This window comes from Cyprinus carpio, chromosome B22, assembly GCF_018340385.1.
Source record: "Cyprinus carpio isolate SPL01 chromosome B22, ASM1834038v1, whole genome shotgun sequence".
Taxonomy (NCBI): domain Eukaryota; kingdom Metazoa; phylum Chordata; class Actinopteri; order Cypriniformes; family Cyprinidae; genus Cyprinus; species Cyprinus carpio.
In genome coordinates this window covers 22,052,489-22,079,619 of record NC_056618.1, presented here as the reverse complement: position 1 = coordinate 22,079,619, position 27,131 = coordinate 22,052,489, and the positions used below count along the sequence as shown (strand labels likewise).

General features: G+C 34.6%; 1 protein-coding gene across 5 annotated transcripts in view; it reads left to right on the top strand.

The window, feature by feature from the left end:
- The first annotated feature begins 390 nt into the window (after positions 1 to 390).
- The window catches only part of LOC109047763 (epidermal growth factor receptor substrate 15-like 1), a 31,014-nt gene continuing 4,273 nt past the window's right edge, over positions 391 to 27,131 (top strand). Inside the window, exons 1-26 of one of the 5 annotated variants that reach the window (XM_042749880.1) lie at positions 391 to 486; positions 2,324 to 2,365; positions 2,498 to 2,587; positions 2,666 to 2,713; positions 2,784 to 2,879; positions 2,953 to 3,018; positions 3,114 to 3,239; positions 3,406 to 3,465; positions 4,492 to 4,734; positions 4,817 to 4,974; positions 5,063 to 5,219; positions 6,418 to 6,480; positions 6,990 to 7,075; positions 8,763 to 8,795; positions 8,939 to 9,011; positions 10,105 to 10,266; positions 10,350 to 10,547; positions 10,761 to 10,925; positions 11,942 to 12,047; positions 12,272 to 12,322; positions 15,367 to 15,506; positions 15,590 to 15,650; positions 16,863 to 16,945; positions 17,135 to 17,225; positions 21,521 to 21,679; positions 26,650 to 26,666. In XM_042749880.1, coding sequence (XP_042605814.1) covers positions 391 to 486; positions 2,324 to 2,365; positions 2,498 to 2,587; positions 2,666 to 2,713; positions 2,784 to 2,879; positions 2,953 to 3,018; positions 3,114 to 3,239; positions 3,406 to 3,465; positions 4,492 to 4,734; positions 4,817 to 4,974; positions 5,063 to 5,219; positions 6,418 to 6,480; positions 6,990 to 7,075; positions 8,763 to 8,795; positions 8,939 to 9,011; positions 10,105 to 10,266; positions 10,350 to 10,547; positions 10,761 to 10,925; positions 11,942 to 12,047; positions 12,272 to 12,322; positions 15,367 to 15,506; positions 15,590 to 15,650; positions 16,863 to 16,945; positions 17,135 to 17,225; positions 21,521 to 21,679; positions 26,650 to 26,666 — 2,670 coding nt within the window. Of the gene's footprint in view, positions 487 to 2,323; positions 2,366 to 2,497; positions 2,588 to 2,665; positions 2,714 to 2,783; positions 2,880 to 2,952; positions 3,019 to 3,113; positions 3,240 to 3,405; positions 3,466 to 4,491; positions 4,735 to 4,816; positions 4,975 to 5,062; positions 5,220 to 6,417; positions 6,481 to 6,989; positions 7,076 to 8,762; positions 8,796 to 8,938; positions 9,012 to 10,104; positions 10,267 to 10,349; positions 10,548 to 10,760; positions 10,926 to 11,941; positions 12,048 to 12,271; positions 12,323 to 15,366; positions 15,507 to 15,589; positions 15,651 to 16,720; positions 16,946 to 17,134; positions 17,226 to 21,520; positions 21,727 to 26,649; positions 26,667 to 27,131 lie in introns of those variants that run through there. The other 4 variants (XM_042749882.1, XM_042749879.1, XM_042749881.1 and 1 more) reach the window with 4 other exon arrangements.

Sequence of the window (27,131 nt, the reverse complement as noted above, 5' to 3'; positions counted from 1 at the left end):
TTTGAAGCTACTTGACTTCATAATAATAAAAAAAAATCTCTTTATTTATTCCTTCTCTTTCTAGCGTGTACTTATTTGAACAATGTCTAAAACTTGGTATTAGGAGCACTTCCTGTGTCTGTTTGCCTGTTTAAGAAGAATCGCTTTATGTATCCCCCAATTGTAAGTCGCTTTGGATAAAAGCATCTGCAAAATGACTAAAATGTCTGCAAAATGTCTAAATGTAAATGTAAATAATTAGTAGTAGTATTAGTATGATTAATGATAATTATTGTAATGATTAATTATTAATTATTATTATTAACAATTACAACAGCAACAACAACAATAAGAAGATATTTATTATTAAATAATATATTATTATTATTATTGTCGTGTCTGTGTGAATGGATGAACACCCCGCTCCCCTCAGCCCCCCCTCATTCCTTCACCCGCCGTTTCCGCAGCAACAGGGAAAAGATGGCAGCCCTCGCGACCCTCACTCAGGTAATAGCAGGCTAAAAGCACACATTTTAAGGGATTAAAGAGGAAAAACACCGGCATGTAGAAATGAATCTTAGAATTACACACGAATCGATCCCGTTACTTGCGCTACCGGCTCGTTTTATCGACATTTAAAGCGAAAATGTCCCGGGCCTCGTTAATCGGGATCAGATTGCTAACCGATTAGCTCGTTTTATATCGCACGCCAGTCTTAAAACACGAGAGAAACAATGTAGGTTTCAATGAAATTTACAATGAACATTCAGTAGCAAGAACATATAAAGATAAGGACCATTTATATGAATGAAAAATAGAGTAAACAGAGTTTAACTAATGTAACTAGCTAGCCGTAATGTATCAGAACATCATAAGCACTAAAAACTAACTGTCAGGGCGCTTTACATATAAAGTCATCATTTCCGAATATGTTCATAGTACAATAATAAAAGTAGCTAAATAGTAATGAACAACATTATAGTACAGATGTGAGCTCTCGTACTGTGTATGATAACGGGTGCTGAACCGCTAGTTTAGCTTATTCCCTTTAGCGGTGAAGGGAATTAGTGAGCATCAGTCATCTCACTGAATTAATTCTAATGGACTGAATTGTATATTGAATACAGGTGTATGTACAACACATTAGTATAATAACACATTAGTGTTAACAAAACTAATTACGTAAATTATTATTATATTGCTTTTAAGTAGTATTTAGTACTATTTATATGTAATTTATTATTTTATTATATTGCGTTTTTTATTGTTTTTTTATTTTTAGTTTTAATAGTTTTGTATTTAGTTTTTGGTATAATAACTTAGTATTAGATTTTCAGTTTTTGTTTTAGTTCTAGTTAATTAAAAAAAAAATTATGTGCTTTGTTGTATATTTAGCTTTAATAAGTTTCAGTAACCTATATACTGCCTTATGAATAGTAGTGAATTTAATTGTATTTTAAATACAGTTATGTGCACAGCACATATTAGAATATCTACAAAAATAATTGCGGCATTATATTGCATCATCTGTGTTATTTTAGTTTTATTTCTAAATTATTATAGTAGTTATTCATATTTTGAATTAGCTTCTACTTTTATATTTTCAGTATTTAAAGTTGCTTTTGTTTATATATTTATATTTAGCTTTAATTGATTTTTATTTATATTTAGCTTTAATTGATTTTTGTTTCAATTAAGTGTTTAATTTTAGTATTCCAATGAGAATATATATATATATTGTGTATATATATATATTTAATTTTTGTATTTGAATTTAATCTTGCCTTTGTATTTTTTTTTTTATTTTTTTTTTAATTTTTTATTTTTATTTTTTGTAATTTTAATTGTAGTTACATGTTTAATAATTCTGTTATTTTTTATGTTGTTTATATTTAGGTTTAATTTTTATTTAAATTTGGTGCTTTAGTCAATTTTAGTTATATTTTTATATTTAGTAATATTCAAATGTTAGTTTATGATTGTGTATACAGAATCTAGATATTAAGGCCTTTATACTATATATAGTTATCTATATCATATATATATATAATAATATAATATATATATATAAGTTATATATTTAGTAATTTTTAGTAATAAAAATGGAACAAATACTAGAAATCTTGCCTTAGCAACTACCAGAATAAAAATATATATTAAGTTGAAGTTTTTCCTTATAATATTTATATTTTATTTTATTTTATTTTATTTTATTTCAGCTTTATTTCAATTAACATTAACCATTTTTAGCAGCCTTAGTTAACAACAACAGCGCTGTGCATTATATAAACCAAATCTTATTATCAAATAATATTATTTCTCCTCCTTTTCCTCCCTCTGTTAGCTGTCAAGCGGGAACCCTGTATATGAGAACTTTTACAGACAAGTAAGGCCATAATTCTGTTGCCAAACCACATTTAACGTGTCTAGACTATTATCATAGTGATCTGTTTTTAGATTATATTAATCTTTTCTGAAACAAAAAAACATATTTCACTCACTTTTTGTGTGTTTTTGGGTGGACCCGGGAAACACCGGGAGGGTTGGACCTACAGAGGCTGCCTTGTTTTTGAAGAAATCAGGCCTGCCTGACATCACTTTAGGAAAGGTTAGTGTTTGGCTAAAACGCGTTGTGAAATGATGCTTGGAAATTCAAAATCCATAATTACCTGCTTGTCTCTTTTAAATCTGGGATCTAGCTGATCCGGATGGCAAAGGTTTCTTGGATAAACAGGTAAAGCTTTCAGAGTTTATAAGATCATCAAATTGGATGCTGACTTCAACCCTTTGTGGTTCGTTTTCAGGGATTTTACGTTGCTCTACGTCTCGTGGCCTGTGCACAGAGTGGACACGACATCAGCATCTCCGGTCTAAACCTCCCTGTTCCCCCTCCAAAATTCGTAAGTGTGTTCGTAAGCTGATATCATAGTTTCCAGGCAGCATGAGCTCACAGGTTTCTCGTCTCTGTTCTAGAAGGACCACAGTAGCCCATCACTGAGCTCTGTTACATCAACCAATGAGAGCCACTGGGCGGTGCGGGTGAGATATTTCCATTGTTTATCCCATGAGCTTCTCATAGTAACTGCGCATTACAAAAGATTGAATGAATATTTATCCTTATGTTTATTTTTCAGCCTGAAGAGAAGAGCAAGTTTGATGGCATTTTTGAAAGTCTTGCCCCAGTGAATGGATTACTGTCCGGTGAGAAGGTCAAACCAGTACTAATAAACTCCAAACTTCCTGTGGATGTGCTTGGAAAGGTAAAATGTCAATAGATGAAGAGATCAAAATTAAGATAATATTTCTATTAGAATATAATAGTTATAATAATAATAATAAAAATAGTTGTATTAATAATTAAATGTATTTAAAACTACTATTATATTTAATAAAAAAGAGCATTATTAAATGACTCTGTCTGAACAGGTGTGGGATTTGAGTGACATAGACAAAGATGGACACTTGGACAAAGATGAGTTTGCAGTGGTGAGTAATTATTTTATTGTAATATAATAAATTCACAATCATAATATCTTTTGGACAAAGATGAGTTTGCAGTGGTGAGTAATTATTTTATTGTAATATAATAAATTCGGCCTACTAAAGGGTGCAACATATGCAACAGCCTGTGGTATTAGTATACTCCCGACAATGCATGTGCGATCCTCTTCACCTTCATATTTCATTGGAAGATATGAACCGAATGAAATACCTGCATCTTTACTAGTCTGATCTTCATGCACTACAAAAGTCCTAAGTAAATTTTAGTGAAAATTATCATTTTTATAATTGTTATATATGTATATAAAAATGGGATATTAATATTTATAACACAAATAAATATCACTTGTATCTAGCATTTTTACCAATATAGAAGTTTGCATACTGTTTTTTGTGTGTGTGTCATAATATATGTATATCAGGGATATAATATATAGATATATATAATATATTGTATATCATAATTATATGTGGTTGTACTGTACATGTATATCCTATATGTTATATTTTACATCAAAACTATATTTTATTTTGAATAATAATTAACATGTATATATATTTAGTTTAAAAAAATATATACCCACCATATTATCATATATAAATATATTAATATAGTTATGTATATACATATATATATATTAATATATACTGTATATGTGAGTATATAAACATATAAACAATATTCTAAATAATATAGTTAATATATCATAATATATGTAACTAAAATGACTGTTAAATAGTTGACATGCCCAACACACAATAGTATATCAGTATATAACAATACTAAAAATATATACACAATATATATGTATTATACTATCTACTATATATATAATATATATATCTATTATATATATATATATATATAAATAAATGTAATAAAACAGTTAGATAATATTGTTATATATATATATTATATCATATATATAATAATAATATATATAATATATATAATATGTGTATATATATATATAAAAGCTTAAAAACGTCTTGATTTCTTCTTTTGTCCAGGCTATGCATCTGGTGTACCGCGCTCTGGAGAAGGAGCCTGTGCCTTCAGTTCTGCCCTCCTCTCTCATCCCTCCATCCAAAAGAAAGAAGTCATCAGGGTCCTTGTCCAGCATGATGCCAGTGTTACCAGGCAGCCCGCCGCCACCTAAAGACAGCCTGCGCTCGACCCCCTCTCACGGCAGCATGAATTCACTGAACAGCGCCGGGAGTTTGTCCCCAAAACACACCATTAAATCCTCACAGGTACACTTTTATCGGTGCATCTTCATGTTCATGTTGTACAGAAGATTTGAAGAGGATCTGATGTTTTTAATGCTATCTTCAGCATTCAGTAAACTGGGTGGTACCAGTCGCAGACAGAGGGCGCTATGACGACATCTTCCTCAAAACAGACACTGATCTTGACGGCTTCCTCAGCGGCCAAGAAGTTAAAGAAATCTTCATGCAGTCCGGCCTTTCTCAGAACCTCCTGGCGCATATTTGGTACTTGCTTTCATTCATCACTTTTGTTTTTATTCACTGTTCCTGTTGTGACTGGCACACTCATCACTTCCTCTGCTGTCTTTGTCAGGGCTTTGGCGGACACCAGGCAAATGGGCAAACTCACACGCGAGCAGTTCTCCTTAGCCATGCATCTCATTCAGCTGAAAGTCAGCAAAGGCATGGATCCTCCGCAAGCTCTGACTCCAGACATGATCCCACCGTCTGAACGCAGCACACCGGGACCTGTAAGTGACGCTATCACCGCACGCTTTAGTTCATCCTGGGGTTCTGCAGCTGACTGAAAGGTTGTAGGATTGAACCCCAGAGGAAGTCCAGTCCCAGAGAAGATCCATGTAATGAGTCTGCTGTGATAGAATTTATAAGCAGTATCTGCAAAATGATTTTAATGAAATGTCATGGTCCAGTGTTGTTATTACAACGGAATATCCCATAAAAAATGTATTACAAATGCACAAATATATATATATATAATTTATTTATATATAAAATAATAAAAAAACAAATAAATGAAAACATTTAAGAAAAAGGTATTTTATTTTACCTAGTTGCCAAGGCAATATTTCTTATTTTTAATTTAGTTTAACGTGATGTAATAGAATAGCTGAAACTGAAATTACAATGAATATAAACTATATAGAGATATTTAAAAAATAATAATAATAAAATGGCAAAAACATAAAAAATAAAAACTAATAAAATAAAAATCATAAAACCTACAGTAAGCTAAAATTTAAAAACTGAAAATATAAAAATAACTTCCAAAAATTATATTATGATGGTACTTAAATAATACTAAACTAACACTGTCCTGGTCATATTTTACCCCCAAATCAATACAATATGTTGTTGATTTGGAAGATTATTTATTTCATATTATGTAATATTGTGTTACATTTAAAATGAAAATTGATTTAATTCCAATAATGAAGTTTAATGCAAAAAATGCAAAAAATAATTGTGTCCAGATAAAATTTTAAATGTGTTTTTTAATTAAAAACAATTACATTAAAATTAGCATAATTTAAATACATATACAAATAGTAATATGTTAATAAATGCTTTACTATTTTAATAATATTTATTTATTTCAGTCTGAAATACTCGCGTTAATGATAAAAATAGGTTTCACATTCCTTTTGCAAAATGCTATTGCATATTTTTCATTTTGATTTTGGAGAAAATATATGACCCTAACATGTTTTTGACAGTTTTTTGAGATTTACCCACCTGCGTTATCTTCAGCACAAGAAATGAATACTGAGCAATGTGAGCTGATACAGTATCACTTAATAAAGTATTAAAATGAAATTGCTATTTACTACTATTATACAGATCTAGGCTTGCTTTAGTAGCGTAATGTATTGTTGTATTATTGTATTAATGTCCCTCATTTGAAGTGCTTCCTGTTTTTTTTCTTTTCAGAGTCTGTCGGGTTACATGACACCAGTGGGCTCTGACATGGCCGCACTGACCGAGATGCGCCGGGTAAACAATCTCTTTCATTCCATGTATTTCAACTTAAGTATCATTTGTCATATTTCTACAAACCCTAGACATTTAGCAGAGGAATCTGTCATCGTTCACAATACATCAAGAGAGCCACTAACATCTTATCACAAGCGCAGCAGTCTTACCAAACAATCTTCTGTTCCTTTCCATCCACATTTCAATGCTGCCGATGTTTAATGTCGTTATCACTGGCTAAAATCAGGCAGTAATGTTCAAGTTATGGGTAGGTAATGTTTGGGAAAAACCTGAACAAATGCTTTCGATGGTCTGTTAGCCGAGACGTTGAGTTGAAAAGCATTTGTGAGAGATCCAGTGCTGTGTCTTGACTTCCCCATGTTTTGAACGTCAGAGGTGGAAGACGAGCTGGTCTCTGCTCCCGTGTGCTGGCTCCTTGCTGTCCTCTACCCTTCTGTTTGTGTGGTGCTGTGAGTCTGTGTGCTTCAGATGCAGCAGGACTGACTTTATGTGCTGGACCTCTCATACAGGACAGCTCCAGCTCTGTGGGTTCAGGCGAGTTCAGTGGGATTAAAGAACTGGACGATATAAGCCAAGAGATCGCTCACCTGCAGAGGTAATGCAGTACACTGCCAAAAAATGCACTTTTATTTCTATGATATATTTTTCCTGTTATTTAATACATTTAATGATCATACACACACACACACAACTTTTTTTTTTTAAGTTTGGGGTCAAATATATGAATAATTATTTCAGCAAGGAATCATTAAATTGATTAAAAGTGACAGTACTGACATTTATAATGTCACATAAAATAGCTTTTTTGAACTATTCGTCAAAGAATCGTGAAAAATACTGAAAACGTATCATGCTTTATACAAAAACTTGAACGATACTGAATGTGTGAAAACACACACACACACACACACACACACACACACACACATAATATATATACAATATATATATATATATATATATATAATAATATATATATATATATATAACTTATATAGAATAAAAAACACACACACACACACACACACACACATATATATATATAAAATCTTGAACTTGAATGATGATTTGAAATTTTTCCTTGGGTTAAAATACTGAAAATTACTTTCTTTAAAATTATAAATAAAATGCAGTTTATTTTATAATACTAAATCAAATTAATAAAACACACAAACATAAAAAAAAAAAATTAAATCTAATCCAATAATGAAAATCATAAAACCTAACCAAAACCTAAACTAATATTAAAATTGAAAATCTAAAAATAACTTCAGGACATTAAAAAATACTATAATGTTACTTAAATGCTAAACTGACACTGTCCTGGTTGTATTTTACCCCAAAAAACAAATAAAAATAAAATTGCAAAAGCACAAAAAAAATGACCAAGCGTGTAACTAAAATTAAACTAAAATTAAAGTGAAATTACAAAAAAAATGTAAAACAAGTATTTATATATATATGTTTAAACTAAGTATTTTAAACTATATATTATATATATTTATATATATATATATATATATATATATATATATATATATATATATATATATATATATATATTTATATATATATATATATATCAATTATAACCATATATTAAATGTGTTATTAATATGATACATATGATGAAGTCTTAAAATATATTTAAAATATTTAGATTTTTGAAGTGTTTTTGAACTTGTGAAAATGAGCATGCAAACTGTTTTAATAAGTGTTTGTTCATGTGTGGAAATATTGCTGTGTAGATCCCTTTTAGTTCTTTTAATTCTTCTGAAACATACTCCAAAAAATAAATGCAGTGGAAAAACAGTATTTCCATTTGGTACTGCAACAAAGCATAGTGTGTCATTTTCTGCCGCTGTGCAGAGTGTGTGAATATTTATTTCAATATTTGTATTTTTTAATGTTTTAATCAACTTTTTTTTAAAGTGTGGACATTTTGTTTTTTTAAATGTTGAAAAAATGATGAAATCTCAGCTTTTGATTTATTTATTTTTTTTTTTGGATTTTGTCGCCTCCCGTCTTTGTTATCCATTTTTCTGTTTGGCTCACCCCACCAAGTCTAGCATATTTGTCCTTTTCCGAACAGTTGCCTTATAGATGACCCTGAACAGCCTCTCATGCTAACACGCATCCTTCAGAGAAAGAGGAAAGGTACCCGAGAGCTCTTTCCCTCTCCCTAGCAAATCCTCATCTCATCTCCATCCCCTGCTCACTCTTAACGTGTGTTTTTTCTTTACGAAGTCTCTTGTTTCACTTGCTTATTCATGCTGCCTCAGCACTCTTGCTTTCACACACTGGGATACACTCAGGTAAAACCTTCTCTTGGCTGTCATGGTTTTTGTTTTGTGTGTGTGACAGACTTTGTGTGTGGAGGAGGCAGGTATGAGGGATATTTTCTAGTTGCCAACAGTTGATAAAGGTTTTTGTGTCTTTTGTTTTATCATTTCAACAGGGAGAAATACACTTTGGAACAAGACATCAGAGAAACAGAGGAAGCCATCAGAAACAAAACCACAGAGGTTCAGGTAAACCTAGCAGAGGAATTATTAGTTGTTATTAATATTATTCATGATGATAATAATAATAAAAGATTTTTATAATTAAAAAATATACTTAATATTATTGATATATTTAAAAGCAATTTTCTTATAATTAATGACTCTTGTTAACATTTGTTAATAATTTTAACTTTTTGTTATTGTAATTATATTATAAAAAATTAGGTCAAATATTTGTTTGAATGTATTAACATTTAAAAGTAAACAATTTTAATATATTGCATGTTATATAATTTATAATTACCAATATAATTATAAAATAAATTGATTATTAGTATTATTATTATATTAATTAGTATTAACTATTAATTAAAAAAAAAAAACTTTTGTAAATATATTTAATAAACTTATTTTGTTGTAATTATTTGTATTATATTTGCTGAAGATATATTAAATATAAAATACATTTAGTATTTTAGTATAAAAAATTAACATAATATACTTGCAGATAATGTTGTTTATTTTTATTATATTCTAATATAAATATATTACTATACTTAAATATTATTAACATAATTAGAAGTAAATGTATTTTAATATATTATTATAAATGATATTGACATTTAATTATTCTTTGAATTAGAAATATAAATTATTCTTAGTGTTATTAATATGTAAAAGTAAATACATTTATAAAAATTTTTATATAAATATAATTGAACTAGTATTTTTAATTAGAAATATAAATTATTCTTAGTGTTATTAATATGTAAAAGTAAATACATTATTATATAGATATATATATATATATATATATATATATATATAAAACTTGTATTATTGTTCTATGAAAATATTTTATTTGTAGTATTTTATTCTTAGTTGTAAATATGTGTGAAAATTTGTATTAAATTATTGATATAATAATTTAAAAGTATTATACTTGTATTATTGTTCTGAGAAAATATATTTGAATTTGTATTAATAAGTATTCTTAATTATAAATATATGTGAAAATTAGTACTAATATAATAATTGTTTTAAAAGTATCTGTTTTTTTTTAATTGTACAAGTTCTATGTTGGCTTCATTAACTGAACTGAATTTGGTTTGATTGACAGGAGATGCAGAATGATCTGGACCGAGAGACGTCCACCCTCCAGGAGCTTGAGGCGCAGAAGCAGGATGCTCAGGACCGGCTGGAGGAAATGGACCAGCAGAAGGCAAAGCTGGAAGACATGCTTAATGACGTACGGCAGAAGTGCCAGGAAGAGTCGCAAATGGTGAGTGAAAACCTTGAGAAGACAGGATTACAAGATCCTCAGTGACGATAAACATTAAACACATCCGATCTGTTTCTGTTCAGATCTCATCCCTACAGTCCCAGATCCACTCGCAGGAGTCAGACCTGCAGAGCCAAGAGGCAGAGCTGGGCCGGGCCAAGGCTGACCTGAACCATCTGCAGCAGGAGGAAGCTCAGCTAGAGCAGAGTCTACAAGCTGGCAGGATTCAGCTAGAAACCATCATCAAGTCCCTCAAAGCCACACAGGATGAGATCAACCAGGTTGTGCCTTCAGAGCAGTTTCTATTCCAGCCACTAGGGGGTGACAACACCTAAAGATGTCCTTATTTCAAATGCATTCATGCAAATATGGTTGCTTGTGACATTAGAAGGCAGACACCAGAAACGGTGTTGTCTAATAATACCAGGAAAAAAAAAAAAATGTGCTAAGGGTTGAAGTATGTAACGGATCGAACTGATGTGTGTATGTTGCAGGCTCGGAGCAAACTCTCCCAGATCCAGGACAGCCAACACGAGATCAGTAAGAGCATCGAGCAGTACAGCAGCACCCTGAATGGAACCCACGGGGGCAGCATGACTAACCTGGCCGACATGAGCGAAGGCTTTCCTGAGAAGGAGAACGGTGCTTTCGGGGCTGTGGTGAGACATTTCATGTTGTATTTTAAAGAACCTAATCATGAAAGTACTGAACCTACACACAGGAGTCTGATAAAAATGCTCATTTTAGAAGAAGATTTCAGATGGCACTTAGAAGCTTTTCAGACAGGATAGTGGAGAGATGACTGGAAAGTATTGTGTAGAGAGAGGGGGGAAGATGGGACCTCGAGATGGAAATCGAACTCGCAGTTGCACAGTATATGTCGGCACACTAACCATGAGGCTGTCGGCACCAACACACACACACATGCACACACACATTTTAAACAGGAACAGGCCTGACTGAATAAATGTCTTCATAATTATATTAAGTTTCATAGTTTCACAGTTATTTGTCTCTTACTTTTTCTAATTTGGAGTACTTCTGAACAATCATGAAGCTCACTTGTGTGATTGCGATTGAATTTCTGTTGACATTCTCTGGTTTCTGAGGGAGAATTTTGCTTGCTTTTCTTCCTGAATTATGCCTTGCATGCAAAGGTACAATTTGGAAACCCAGCACTTTTAACAGAGCTTCTTATGTTATTTGGCAAAGCTGAAGTGATGCCTTGCATGCAAAGGTACAATTTGGAATTGCTAGTGTTTGAATTTGTTTGCAAATTGTGGGTGAAATTTGTATTTAATTTTTATTATTTCAGATATTTTCTTCTCTGAAGAGTTCTTGCTTTCCATTTTTTCTTGTTTGAGCTAGACATTTTCAGCTGGACCCCGAATATAGTGTTGGCCCATTTATTAGACATCTGGGTTGAAAGCTAGCAGGTTATGCTGATATCATAATCAAATATAAAATGAGTTCTACAATGTCTTTTAAGAAAGAAAATATTCTTGCTTTTGAACAGAGCAAATTTGCTGTGGGCAGGAATGAACATTTTACACTGATCCATGTTCAGCCTCTCTTAACTAAAACCTTCTATATAAGAGAATCAATAAAAGAGGCCTCAGATCAGTGTGAAAGCAAACATCTATAGTCAACAATTGTTTGTTTAAACCCATTACAGGAAGACCCTTTCAAGGTGAAAACCACTGTGTTCAACAGCGCCCCGCAGGAGATGCACACAGACCCCTTCCAGTCTGAAGACCCATTTAAAACAGACCCATTCAAAGGTAGGTCATGTACTTTTTTTTGTATCTTTCCCTTTTGTTCTGCTCAAATTAAATACCTCCCTTCCTTAGAGATGAAATGGATGCTATACTAAGCATAAATACTTTGTGTTTAATTTCAAATTCCTGTTTACTGGTATTTGTGTGGCACATATTTGGAGCCAAGTTTTTGAAGCCTTTGAAATGGCTACTAAACCCATCTCCCTCTTTCCGTGTGTTTGTTACAGGCGATCCATTCCAGAATGACCCATTCTCAAAGCAGACCTCCACAGTTGCAGGTATCCAGTCCTTAGAAATACATGAGGCGCCTCTCCAGTGTTGAGCTTTGAACTTAGAAGATATCAAATAAATTCATCTGTTACTTACTAAATGTATATTTAATAGGGGTGACCCCTAATAGTCGAAGATTCCATGCTTCGATAGGAGGAGCCTGATTCGACTACCAATCTCACAGTCGAATATTCGTGTTATGATCATGCCATTTTTGCTATATGGAGCTCAAATGTCTGATTTCACATAGAACTACTGGTTTTTCTCCCAATAAATTAATATTGCCTATTGAAGTAATGCTGTAAATAAGAATCTGTAAAGAAAGAAGCTTCAAATAAATATTTTAACGTGCGTGAATAAATCCAACCACCCCTATAGATTTGAATTTCACTTTCCATAATCCATGACCGACAGAGGAGCATCTGGGCGGCAGGGATTTAAAACTTTAACAAAACTCAAACTGACACAGGCAGGGTGAAAGACTGGATTTTTTTGATCAGGTAGGGTACAAGTGATTTCAGAACATTTCAGCCTGTTTATATATGTATCATGTATATATTATTTCATATAAGATGCATTTGGTTAAGTTGCGCTGCAGTAAAGCGCTTCATTAGGCACGTTTCCATTACAGATTTTCGCAAAACTTTGGCGATATTTTATGTCAATAAAAAAGTATCACGAAATGACGGCGTTTCCGTTAACCAATGTTATGCGACTAAAACCTAACCTTTTGCCTCTCGTGAAGGATTTTGGTGGGATTTTGATGGATTTTGGCTAGATTTATTCAAAGGAGACGTGTGCGTGTATCTTTACAGAAGCAGCATTGAGAGCCACTTCAGAAACGGCTGGAATAAACACAAGCATTGGCTAGAGTGGCCTCAATCAGCTTCAGTGACCGTATCAGAGCCACTGCGCCGCAGATGTGTGCAGTGTAGGGCTGTGCAATTAATCGAAAATGTTAATAAAATCACGATTTCAGCGTGCACAATTTCTAAATCTCTTTATAACACGCTGCCCCGACCTCCTGCATTATGCTATCCGAATCCGAATCAGAATGCAGTGCGCCTAATGGAGCGCAAGAACAGAACAGACCGTGCATACATAAAAGACACTCCGTCTGTGGTGCGTATTTTTTCCGTGCCCATGTTAACGGATGAGAGCGTTCACACTGCACACGGTAAAAGATGCGAAAGATGTGAACAGAAAAGGTTAGAAATAGAAAGGTGAGAAAATAATTAATATCGAGCGCATGAGCAAAGACAGATTTGTGAGCGTACAGGACACCATTAGAGCGAGAGGAAACACGTTTTAAGTGTGCACACTCTCTCCGGGCGAGAGCAGCATGTATCTGAATGTGCACGTTTGGTTTTGTGTGAGAGCAAAGGAAATCCGTGTGCAAGCGGAGAGATTCGCGCTCGCGCATTATATTAATGTGCTTTCGCACTACAATAATGCACTCTCGACATTTGTCATTAAAATAACGCAGTGATGCAGTTTTCTTTTGGAAATATGTTTCAAATTCACACTGAATGCATTTATAACTGTAAAGCATGTCTGTGTGTGTCAAAATCGTGCTAAAAATCGAAATCGCAAAATTGATCAAAGAAATTGCGATAGATTTTTTTTGTCCATATCGCACAGCCCTAGTGCAGTGTAAATTATCTAGGCATTAATGGCAGGGAAAGCCCCTTATGCTCGAGAGTGGCTACGTATGAAGTGTTTCTTGGAGGGTATAGTACATTGAAGAATGATCATATGACTTTTTACATTTCCATTACGTTTCCATTGCAATTTTAATTAATATTAATAATTATGACTGGGATTGTCATATAAATAGCAATTATAATGAGAACACTATTATAATAAAAAGCTGTGAATTTTTAGAGTTTAGTTGCCGTGTTTCTGCACATTGTTGCATTAAGAACACGGCCACAAAAGCGGTTCATTCAGAGCCATGCAGACACGTTCATGCATCCGGGGCATTTTGTGCAGATAGCCTATAAGTCGTAATACTAACGTTATGTTGTATAAATAATGAAACGTATTCCATATGAGATAAATTATGAGTTAAATCCCATAATTTAACCTGCTGCTTCATTCTACTGGCCATCTTCAGTGCGTGCATCTCAAAACAGAAATGCAGAACTACCGTCATATACATAACGTTATAATGAGAGCACTATTGTAAAAAAATGTTGTGAATTCTTAGGGTTTCGCTGACGTTTAATGTTAACTATCTTTTAATCAAAACATAAAACATTGTTTACTCCATTTGTATCCGCGAGGCATCCATTACACATTTTCCCTGTGTGTTAATGCAATTATGACTGTCGAATGTCTGACTTGACTCTTGGTGATATATTTTGCCCCACGCCCAAAACATATGATTTGACTGTCAGTTGAATATAGCCGGGGACACCCCTGATATTTAGTGTCAATACTAAATCCATTCTAAAAATTTTTTGTTTTCAAGCTGGTATTGGTATGCATACTAACATGATCTGTTCAGTCAGGTCAGAAAATAAGTTAATTAATTAAAATATATGTAAATATACAAAATATTATATGTTGGATATAAAATTTTACATGCATATGTGTGTGTGTGTGTGTGTGTGTGTGTGTGTAGTTTATACATTTAAATATAGTATATAATTATATGGCTTTAATATTTAAGCATCTACCAGTAAATTGCATTATATAAATAAAAATGTTAATATAAATTGAATTTAATTATTAAATGCATTGTGAAATGCTTCTCATTATTGATGGATATAAAAGTTCCCTCAATAGAAAATGTTTAAAATGGCAATATTTTATTTGAGTTTTTCATTAAAGACACCACAGTTCTTGCCCAAAGTTTCATGGTGGTTTAAACATCATGTTCAGTTACCTTGGCACAGTTCCCTCTTGGTAATAAATAAGGTTTTCAGTTCCCCAACTCTCATAAAATTGGGCTAAAGATAGCTGCATGATAAAATGATATAATGTAAATGATGGTATTCAAATTCAAGACTTTCCCTTGACAGTTACATTAATCTGTAAAATCTTTTAGATCCTTTCGGAGGAGACCCTTTCATAGAGACTGACCCATTTAGGACCTCTTCTGAAGATTTCTTCAAGAAACCCTTATCTAAGCCAGACCCCTTCAGCAACGCCGATCCTTTTAGCAAAAGTGCCACACTTCCCTCAAAGGTACCTAGAAAACCAACAAAATCACATTATTCCCCTTATTCTTTGCCTTGTTTCTCAACTATCTCTTTTCTTTTGTCTTGTAGAGTCATAATTTTTCAAGTAATGACCCCTTCAGCTCCACCAGCCCCAAACCGAAAGGCCAAGGTATGCCGTTTGCATGTGTCTCTCACTTATTTAGCTGAATCATAACATCTCTGCCACTCCCTTTCTTTGAAGATGCTGTGCAAAGATCGGCTTCTTCATCTCTGTATGCAACAGAACTTGAACCTCTGAAACTGATCTGGTTTCAGCTGAAAATGCCTCGTTTCCCTCACAAACACCTTGAGGGACATGCTTAGGGTGCATTACACAACTCAAGCAAGTTACTTTCACACCTTGTGCCCAGTGGCGTCGCATTTGTCTTTTTTTTCCAAAGGCCACTCAGAGAGCAGTTCGAGAGCACACGTGTGAAGAAGCTGTCAAAAGAGTTCCCATGCAATACGTCCGCTCGCAGGCCCCTTTGGCTGCCTGAACGATGTGAAATTCCTCTGCTGTTTCAGTAAACAGTTAATGCAGCATTCTGAGGTGATGCCAGGAAATGCTCAACACATTTTTTTAAACCTGTGGGTTGAAGACAAAAAAAAAACACAAAGACAACAAAGCAAACTGATGCTTTACATTTATGTTTTGACTTTTTGAAATGGAAAATTTAAACTCTGTTTGATTGCTTCAGTATGCATTTTATTTGATCTTATTACTATTGTGAATGTTTAATGTATTTATTAAAGTGGTCAAATGAGTTCTTTGGTGATTATAGACCATAATATTATTTTAAGTAAAAAAGATCATTCTATTTATTGGTTATTTATTCATTATTTTGTTTAGTAAAATAAAAAATAAGTTAATAAAAGTAGTCACATAAGTAATTCACAATCCCTTGGCCATAATATTATTTTAAATAAAAACTTTTTATTTACTTATTATTTTCATTTAACATTATGATGAAGTGTCTCTAAAGTATTTATTTGGCAGTTTTTTGGTAGCTTATTTAAAAAAAATTTTTTTTTTAAATTGAAATCAAAAGTAAGTCCGTAAAAGTAAAAACCCTCAATGACCCTTGATCTTTATATTATTTTAAATAATGAAATAAAAGTTTTTTTATTTAAAGTACCATTGTGATCAAGTATCATTAACTTTTTTTAATATACATTTTTTCCCCCCACTTATATTGACAGAGAAAAATGGGAGCAGAATATGAAATTTAAATTTTAATACGAGAATTACCCTCACAATATAATCTCTAAACGTTTCAAAATGTCTATCATAATTTTTCCGTTTCTTGACTTCATACTCGTCATTTTTCTCTGCCAATTCCAGATTTCTTTGGTACTTTGGACCCATTCGGAAGCAGTTCGTTCGGCAGCAATAGCGGATTTGCAGACTTCAGCCAAATGTCAAAGGTAGTGAACACTTTTTACACATTTTACTTTTGCGTCTTAAGCAGAGTGGAACTTCACTTTCTCACGCTTTTGCAGCATGACATTTGTAAGATGTGGTTTTGATTGATGTCCCTCTCAGAATTTGCGTGGTTTGCATCTTGTGTCTAATAATGGCCCACATCTTCTCCTTTCTGCTGCGATTTAATTTAGGGCTTTGTAGACGACCCCTTCAGCCGAAAACAAGACATGCCAGCCCTCCCGCCCAAGAAAAGCATACCTCCACGACCCAAACCACCCAGCGGTAAGCATTTAACCTTCATCTCAAGGCCCAAAAACAAACACTGACCCTTTTCAATTCATATACAACCATATAAGGTGTTTAAGCTAGTATTTCAAAGTAAACGATTACTAAAACTACACAGCTAACTGTTGCAATAAACAAAACATAGTCAAAACACGCCATCTAAACAGCCAACATTAAAGACCTGGAGAATGTTGTTTGGGTGGATCTTTCTCTACGTTTTTGACACTCACATTTAATAAGACAAATCTTCAAAGTGTAGCATCACTACATCTGTTTTAACTAGTTGTTTGTCAGCAGTGAAAGCAAAACATCTTTGAACAAGTTGTTGACCGCAGCTCACACCTTCATGTTGTAGAAGTCTTTTATTAAGCTCAAGAAAACTGAATTCTGACTATCCATGATATCTAAGACTTCCTCCATCAGTTGTCAACAGGAAATTGAGGTACAACCTTGATACATTTGCTTAAGCTTTTAATATTTTTTAGTTTTTTAATGCGCAGTATTATATCTCCATCCAACTCCAAAATGGTGCACGGACGAACGTGAATGGAAGATAAATTTGTCACTTGGAGCAAACGAAACCTACGCTGTTTCCTCTCTGCAGTCGGCAGTTGGAGGAAAAGGCGAATCTGTGCAACTCACTCAACTCTTTTCAGAAAGATGTTTTTTTTTCATCCTAGAAAACAAGGGAGTGCTTTCCTGGTGTAACCGAGGTTTAAAATTTGGTGTGGAGGTTAGAGAAGTAGGTTTATTCGGTGCACTCAGGGTGGTATAGCTAACATGCTTCAATGATCTGCGGTTAGCCTGCACTGCCATCATCGTGTGCTGATCTACACACCCCTCCCCACTTCCTGTATATGTGTGTGTGTGTTTACACATTTTAGTGGGTAGTGTGGCCTGACTGCCACAACTTTTTACTTTATTTCATGTTTTACTCTTGTTCTCCTCTCAAAAACACATTTCGAACATTTTAAGTGGACTTAAACTGTGTATCCCATAGTATGTTACTTTTTTAGTAGTTAGGTGCATAACAGCAATAACAAGTTAACTGATTAAAAATTAAAAATAACATAAAAAAATGCAGTATTTTGCTAATTAATGAATACGTTTTGTCTAGGAAGACTAGAATTTTAAAACCCAAATTAAAATGAATTTTTGTAAAATTGAACATTCATTAATTTTTGTTAACGTATTGTATCATTAAAAAGCATGGCTTGTTTTTGACATCTTCCCCTCAGCAGGGTGGAGTCTTTTGTGGTTTAGTATTCCGTTTACTGACAGAAAGAAACTGATTGCTGGTCTGGTATAAATAACAGCCCTATTAAACATGTGGTTAACACCTTTAGAGGAACCAGCAACCAGTTTAAAGTTCTCACGAGTAAGTGAATGCCATTCTCGGCAAATGGTGCAAGAGAGGGAAAAAAAAAGTGTGCATAAGCATTTTTTAATCCGAAAGTCCTCACTGGTTTGTGATTACTTTTCTTGCGCAAATTTCTATACTAGGCAAATTGCTTGTGCAAGGATTCTGCTTTCCTATAAAACAATAACAACGTGTGAGCCGTATTTAGTGCTCTTGTTGGGTGTGTGTAGAAAGAGACAGAATGTTCAGTTGTTTTGAATTGAGACCGAGTTACCGCATCATACAAGCTCGAACCACTGTGGGTTTTTTGGTTGAGCTTCGGAAGGATATGTGCAAATGACGATTGTTTGATTATTAATTATTTTGTATTATGATATAAATTAGTTAATTATTACAAAGAATTACATTATTGTTCAAAAGTTTGGGGTTGGTAAGATTTTAAGTCACTTATACTCAACAAGACTGCCTTTTTTTTTTTCTTTAAAGTACAGCAAAAACAATGCAATTATGAATTAGCAGTCGTTACTACAGTTTTCAGTATCACATGATCCTTCGGAAATCATTCTAATATGCTGATTTGCTGTCCAATAAATTTTGCTGCTAAATATTTTTGTGGAAACTGATATTTTTTCTGTATTTTTTGAATACAAAGTTACATTTACATTTAGTCATTTAGCAGATGCTTTTATCCAAAGTGACTTACAAATGAGGACAATAGAAGCAATCAAAACTAACAAAAGGGCAACAATATGTAAGGGCAAATGACAAGTCTCATTTAGCCTAACAAAGTGCATGTATCAAGGTTTATATATATATATATAGAGAGAGAGAGAGAGACACACACAAAGAAAAATGAGTAGATAGAATAGAAAAAATTGAAAGCTAGAGTGTTTTATATAAAAAAGAAGATAAATAGATAAAGTGGAATTAAAATAGAAAAGAAAGTGCTAGAGTTAGAGGGTCAAATAAAGATGGAACAGATGTGTTTTTAGTCGTTCCTTGAAGATGGCCAAGGACTCAGCTGCTCGGATTGAGTTGGGCAGGTCATCCAAAAGGAGGGAACAGTTAATGAAAAAGTCTGTGAAAGTGATTTTGCGCCTCTTTGAGATGGCACAATAATGAGTCGTTCACTTGCAGAACACAAACTACTAGGGGACACATAACTCTGAAGTAATGAATTTAGGTAAAGGGGTACAGAGTCAGTGGTGGTTTTGTAGGCAAACATTAATGCCTTGAATTTAATGTGAGCAGCTACTGGAAGCCAGTGCAAATTGATGAACAGAGGTGTGACGTGCGTTCTTTTTGGCTCATTAAAGATTAATCTTGCAGTGGCATTTTGGATTAATTGTAGAGGTTTGATAGAAGTGGCTGGAAGACCTGCCAAAAGAGCATTGCAATAGTCCAGCCTGGATAGAACAAGAGCTTGAACAAGGAGTTTTTTTGCATGTTCTGAAAGAAAGGGCCTGAACTTCCTAATGTTGTATAAAGCAAATCTGCAGACCACGCAGTTTTAGCAATGTGGTCTGAGAAATTCAGCTTATCATCAATCACAACTCCAAGGTTTCTAGCTGTTTTTGAAGGAGTTATGGTTGATGAGCCTAACTGGATGGTGAAATGCTGATAAAGCGATGGGTTTGTTGAAACCACAAGCAGTTCTTTCTTAGCCAGGTTGAGTTGAAGGTGATTGTCCGTCATCCAATATGAAATCTCTGTTAGACAAGCTGAGATGCGAGCTATCGTCAGTTCATCAGGATGGAATGAGAGGTAGATTTGAGTGTCATAAGCATAGCAGTGATATGAAAAGCCATGTTTCTGAATGACAGAATGTAGTGATGCCATGTAGACAGAGAAGAGAAGTGGTCCAAGAACTGAGCCCTGAGGCACCCCAGTAATTAGATGTTGCGACTTGGATGCCTCACCTCTCCAAGATACCTTGAAGGTAAGACTCAAACCACTGGCGTGTGGTTCCTGAGATGCCATTTTTCAATAGGGTTGACAGGAGAATCAGGTGGGTCACAGTATCAAAAGCAGCAGACAGATCCAGTAAGATAAGTACAGAAGATTTGGAAGCCACTCTTGCAAGTCTTAGGGCTTCAACAACTGAGAGCAAGGCAGTCTCGTCAAATGTTCAATTCTGAAGACAGATTGGTTGCTGTCCAGGAGGTTGTTCTGTGTGAGAAAGGCATAGACTTGTTTGAACACAACTTGTTTGTGTTTTTGCAATGAAAATTAGAAGGGAAACTGGTCTGTAGTTCTCTAAAATAGTTGGGTTAAGAGCGGGTTTCTTAAGAAGTGAGGTTATACGAGCCTGTTTAAATGTTAAAGGGAAAACCCCAGTTTGAAAGGATGTGTTAATGATGTGAGTGAGTGCAGGTACAACGGAAGGAGAAATGGCTTGAAGAAGATGAGATGGAATAGTATCAAGCGGACAAGTAGTAGAAGGGTGTGTCAGAGAATGGAGAGAAGGATGTGAACGAGTGTATGTTTGCTGGAAAGATGTGTTTGACAGTTTGTGGTGTGGCAGATTTTACACTGAGGTTTGTAATTTTATTAATGTAGAATGTGGCAAAGTCGTCAGCTGTTAGAGTTGATAAAGGAGGGGGAGGAGGAGGACAAAGGAGAGAGGAAAATGTTTTAAAGAGCATGCTTTTAAATGTTAATGTGTCTTAAAATCATCACACATTTATACATTATATGATACTTAAACATTGGTTTTCTTTAGGTTTAGGTTCTTTAAGTTCAAACCTCATAAATAATTTTTTTAGTGAGTTACCACTATATGTTTTCTACTATTATTTAGTGAGTAAAGCAATTAGAATTCATTAGTTATTATAAAGTTATACAGGGCCAATGTATTGTCATTTAGCTTAAAAAAATTGATACAAAACAGCTGGCTTAGACACTCAAAATGAAAACTGCTGTTTTTCAACAGGTAAAAGCACTCCAGTAAATGTGCCCGGATCCACCGATTCGACCAAGACGAGTGATCCCTTCCAGCCCTTCAGTGCCGACCCCGCTGATCCGTTTCAGAGTAAAAAGGGGGTGGGAGACCCGTTTAGTGGCAAAGACCCATTTGCTCCATCTGCCTCAAGTAAAGCCTCTAAAGACTCTTCATTGGGTTTTGCAGACTTCAGCTCTGTAAGTTGAGCTAAGTGATACTCTTCTCTTGTCCGGTCCACTTGTTTCTTTCCAAAATCGAAATAAAAACCAACCAACAAACCAAAAAAAGTGCTTTCTAGCGATCATCAGTGAGGTTTCCTAGAGCAGACTGCACCATTGGCTTCTGTATCGCACAGTCTGTCGTCTTGTGCTGGCTACTCATTTATTTTCCTCCATGTCTGCAGTCCATCTATCTGTGATTAACTCACCAACGCACAGAATTCTGGATAATAAGCCCTAATCAAGCAGCCAGACATCATCTCTATCTCTTTCAGTGACTCAAATACAGTTGTTTGTGGTGCACATGGCTATGATGTCATCTGTCGTTTTGCTCAGCATTTGCATGGGCTTGTGGGAAGAAGAGCGGTCGCACTTGGTAATACCAAGCGCTCTCGGCTAAGCTAATGTGGCTTCTTGCTGTTCTTCTGGGACTTTTTTTGTTAGCTTTTATGCAAATGTCTTGTTTTTAAAAGAAACACTATTCAGGCTGCAATTGTCATTCAAAAGCAGTCAAAGTAAGGTCTTGGTTTGAATGTTCTAGAGGTCTTCACGGGTCCAAAAATTCGTGCCCGAACCCGAAAGAGACCCGTAATGTACTACACCGAACCGACCCGGACCCGTCTATTATTTCAGAAGCTGGACCCGGACCCGTGTAGATCCGAGATATGCCTACCCGGACCCGACCCGGACCCGTCTATTATTTGAAAGCTGGACCTGAACCCGCCGGGAAGACACAGACCCGACTGGACCCAATTGTCACATATTCCACCTTAAATTGCTATTACAAGTCAAAAAACCTGTTGCGAAAAATACAACTTTTTGTCTTACCGAATTTAAGGAGCCGTAGGCTCTCTTCTGACTGCCTGTGATGCATTACAATCCTCAGACAAGAAAATTATCCATGTTATTCCTCTCGTTATTCCAAGTCCAAACTTAATCCACTCATTATTATAATAACGACTGCTCGTTCATTGCCATGGCCGCTGACGTTATTTATTTGCTATCATCTCTGTGCTCAGACAAGAAAATTGAATCGACCACTAAAACTTTAAATTAAACGGTTCATTTATATTATTATAGAAATGGGAGAAAATGTAAAGCGCGGTTTGGCCGTCGAAGTCATTGTGTCCCTCATTGGTTGCCATAGAAACATGACATGCGCTTGAGACTGCACATGCGTGCTAGCTGGATCAACCTAAAATATGCTTTTTAACGCAATTTGAGCGTCATAGAAAAAATTCATGTGACAGTTCACCTCAGATTTTGTTGCTGATTTGAAATATATTAAATATGAGTGTGTCAAGTCTGCAAGCATTATTACCGTGCGTGCACTTGCATTAACTCTGAGTCTGCGCGCTCTGTTTCTAACAGCAGAGAGAGAGAGAGAGAGAGAGAGAGATCACTTTTTTTCTCACACTTTTCTTTTCCTAATTTTACAAGTTGCAGTTACAAAAAACACAAGCAGTGTCTGATCACGGCCGGGTGTTCTCCGAGTCTGATGAGTCCAATCGCACGGGTATTACACACAATGTTAAACAGACCCGGGACCCAAAGTAATAGATTCGGACCCGATCCCGAACCCGGCTGATTATTTAAAATATAGATCCGAACCCGTACGGGTCCCGGGTCGGGTCCCGGGTCGACGGGTCTCGGGTGCACTGTGAAGACCTCTAGAATGTACTTCAAATCAAGATGAGTTACTGTATAGTTTATGCTAATTTTAGTTTGGTGGTAAAGATGTAGTATTTTGCAAAAACCTGTGCATAACGAGGTTAGAGATCATAGAGCAAATTATTAGATGATATTTACTTGTAAATGTAAGTGATCTACAAAAAACGTAAGTGTTCAGCGTTACGATGTGCACAATATCAGTATTTTTGCTTCTTATTTAATGGAAACACAAGTTTTCTCGCAAACCAGAAGTTTGTCATCGTAAAATGTTGGTGTTTATGCTTAAATGTATGTCATGTCAGTATTTTTGCTTAATCGCCTGCAAAGTAGACAATCGGACTCCTAAAATAAATAGTTTTCGTCAGCATCACAAAAATTTGTTCGCTCTAAAAAAACATCAGTGTTTCAAGTATAATCAGTGTGCCCTATGTCAGTATTTTCACTATATGGACAAGAGTGTGGGCCTTCTGATTGGCCTGTGATGAGAAATGTAAATTTTTTAACACAAAAGTAGGGCTGGGCGAAATATCGCATGCAATTGTCACGCACATCTTGTCAGTAAAGCCGGTTCCATGATTACCGCTAAATCTAGTAGTGTGGGATCAGTTCACCGCTAAATCTAGTAGTTCATGTTCATTATCGAAGACGATTCATCTGCGATAATGAACGCGATATTGCATAGCTTGTCAGTGATCTACGGCTCTGTCTATTAAATGTCGCTCCATCTGAAAGCAGGTGATGGAGATTTAGCGGTAATCACGGAACCGGCTTTACTGACAAGATGCGCGTGACAATCGCCTGCGATATATCACCAGCCCTACACAAAAGTTCATTAGCTTGAACAAGACATCAGTGTTTTGTGTTATTGATGTGTTTGATGTCAGTATTGTCCCTTTGTCTGTTAAATGAACCATCTGCTTGGCTCCTAAGAGAAACATACATTTTCTTGCATCCCAAAATTTGTTTTGCTTAAACATCCATGTTTGTAGTATAATCAAAGTTCATAATATCAGTATTTTCATCTCAAATCTAGCTAGTTTTTTTTTTAAACACAAACGTATGTGTGTATTGTTTAACCAAAATGTATATTATGTATATTTTCACCTTATTGTCCACAAAGTTGGACCTTCTGATAGTTTCCGAAATGAAATTTTCTTGCATCTCAATTTTTTTTTTTTACTTAAAAGCATCAGTGTTTTTAGTATAATTAAAATGAGTAATATCAGTCTTTTCGTCTCAAATTATGTTAATTTGAACAAAAGTCTGTCTATTGTTTAACCAATGTGTCTTTTGTCAGTAATTTAGCCGCATTGTCCGCAAAGATATACGCTGCATTTTGAAAGTTTGTTCGCGTAAAATTTTTTTTAGTATAATAAAATTTGACAATATCAATATTTGCACCTTATGATCCTGCAGCATGGATCATTTGATTGCAATGACAAGAAACACAAGTTTCATAAACATCCCAATGTTCGTTCACTCAAAAATATCAGTGTTTTATAGTATTACCAATGTTAAAGAAACCTAACTTTCTTGAAAGTGCTTTTGTTAGTTCGTTCTTTCTTTCATCAACAACTCGTCCTTGTTATGGACTCTTTCTAAACTAGCTCTGGTTCTCACCATTCTCTTATCAGCCATCAGGTCATATTTCAGGAAGTGTGGGAAGCTTGTATTGACACATCTGCCGTGTGGTAGGGCTAGGCGATATGATATTTTTTTTGGCCGATTTATGATATACGGTATATATCTCGGTATTTTCGTTTTTGTATTTGGATTAAAAAAAAATCTGTATTTAATATATATATTTCACTTACTGCCCATATATTAAAGGCTATGAAAGTGTATGTAACCATGTAAGCCTTTATAATATGTGCAAAAAAGGGTTAAAATCACATTTCATTCTAACATTGTAACATTGCAATCTAAAAACAAAAATAAGGCTTTTAAAGTGGAAGTTAAATTCACTAAACTAAAAATGAAAATAAATGTGAACAAAAGCTTGTTAGCCCTGAATATAAAGCTTGTAACGTGTTTAGAACAAACTGGATTATGCATTTTCTAAGCAGCAGCTCAGTCTGTCTCCTCCGTTATATTTTCAGATGCGCTCGTGTCAAACTACTGTATATCGATATAAACGGTATTGCCTCAAATCGTATCACATAAAGAAAATATTGATATATCGTACAAACTTGATATACCGCCCAGCCCTACCATTTGGTCACACTTCCACAAGGTAGAGGAACAAGTATAATCATCATCATGATCTTATCTCAAACAATGTTTTTTCAGCTCACTTAAACCTTGATCCTCATGTTTGAAATTGCTCAGAAGGTTTAGTAAACTTGTTTACTAAAGGACTAGAACTGATGTCAAAGTATTCCGAAAAATGGCTGCGAGGTCCCGTTTCGAAGTCGATTGGGGCGATCGTTTGACGTGGGAAGTGTCAGTATCACTACTCAGCTCTCAGGCTGTTGTTTTCCTCCGCATGGGATCACTCTGCGCTCCATACTGCAAATCCGCTTGATCCTAGAGCCACAATGTTTGACGTAGCATCATCTTCATCTGCCCTGCCTCCTGTCCTTAGTATCGCTGTGCATGACTTAGGTGCAACAGACCTGCTAAACCATCTCTGATGAAAATATATACCAATGGTATTATAACTTTGTATCTTCAAAAAATAATTAAGATGGATTACTACAAAGAAAATGGCTGCAAAAAATTACACATTTTAACAGACTCATCTGGAATAATTATTTTTCGATAATGTAAGTTTTACATTTTTAAAAAATTTTATTAAGCCGTTTATTTAAAACGTACTATAATTAAGTTACTAAATTTAGTAAAAAAAAGTTTTTCTGAGACCTTCAGGGTGGTTCAGCAATGCTCTCATTCACCTGTAGTCAACTTAGTGTGCATGTTATGTCGCATATATTACGCCTATATATCACTGTACAATATTTGAAGCTCTCAATTGAAAATGCTTTGTAATGTCTTTTCCTTCTGTCATATCTTGCTGCACGAGATCAATGCATGTTCATTTTCCTGTCCATGACATCATTCGCTATTAACGACCCATTAAAAAGGTCCATCATGTGTCATCTGTGGTAGTGGTCTGTTGGTGTCCAATCAGCATTTGTGTGCGTGTGTGTGCAAGTTTGGTGGATGGTTGCGTGGTAGTTTGGTGTAAATCTCTTTTGTGTTTTTTTTTTGTAATCCATTCCTCTCTTGCAGGAACTGAGCGAATTAAGGTAAGATCTGTCTGAAAATGTAGCGAATCTTTCTTGTCTTTTGCCATTTTGCGATCACAAATGAAGGTCACTGAATAATTTAACAGAAAATGTTCATGGACATACAAGATCAGTCTATACACTTATAACCTTTGTGCTGTGCTGAAAATCCTTTAATTTGGTGTTCCCATTCAAAAATGGCAGTGTTTTAAAAACGTGTAAATTTCACCAAATCTTGGATTCAGTCTTTTTGTCAACTTGTTTCTCTAAATTGGCACAGATTTTGCACTTCTTTTTAGAGCTGATTTGTTGAAGGCCTCATTGAGCTGAGACTGAGTGAAAAAACATCATTTGTAGACAAGTTTTGGCAGCGTTCATTCAAAAACTAAGGCGTAAAAGCTCATATAACCCTTGTGCATGCTTCATTTGGGAGTCACACTCATGGTCTTTGAGATCAAAAGTGACCGGACACCTGAAATGTAACTT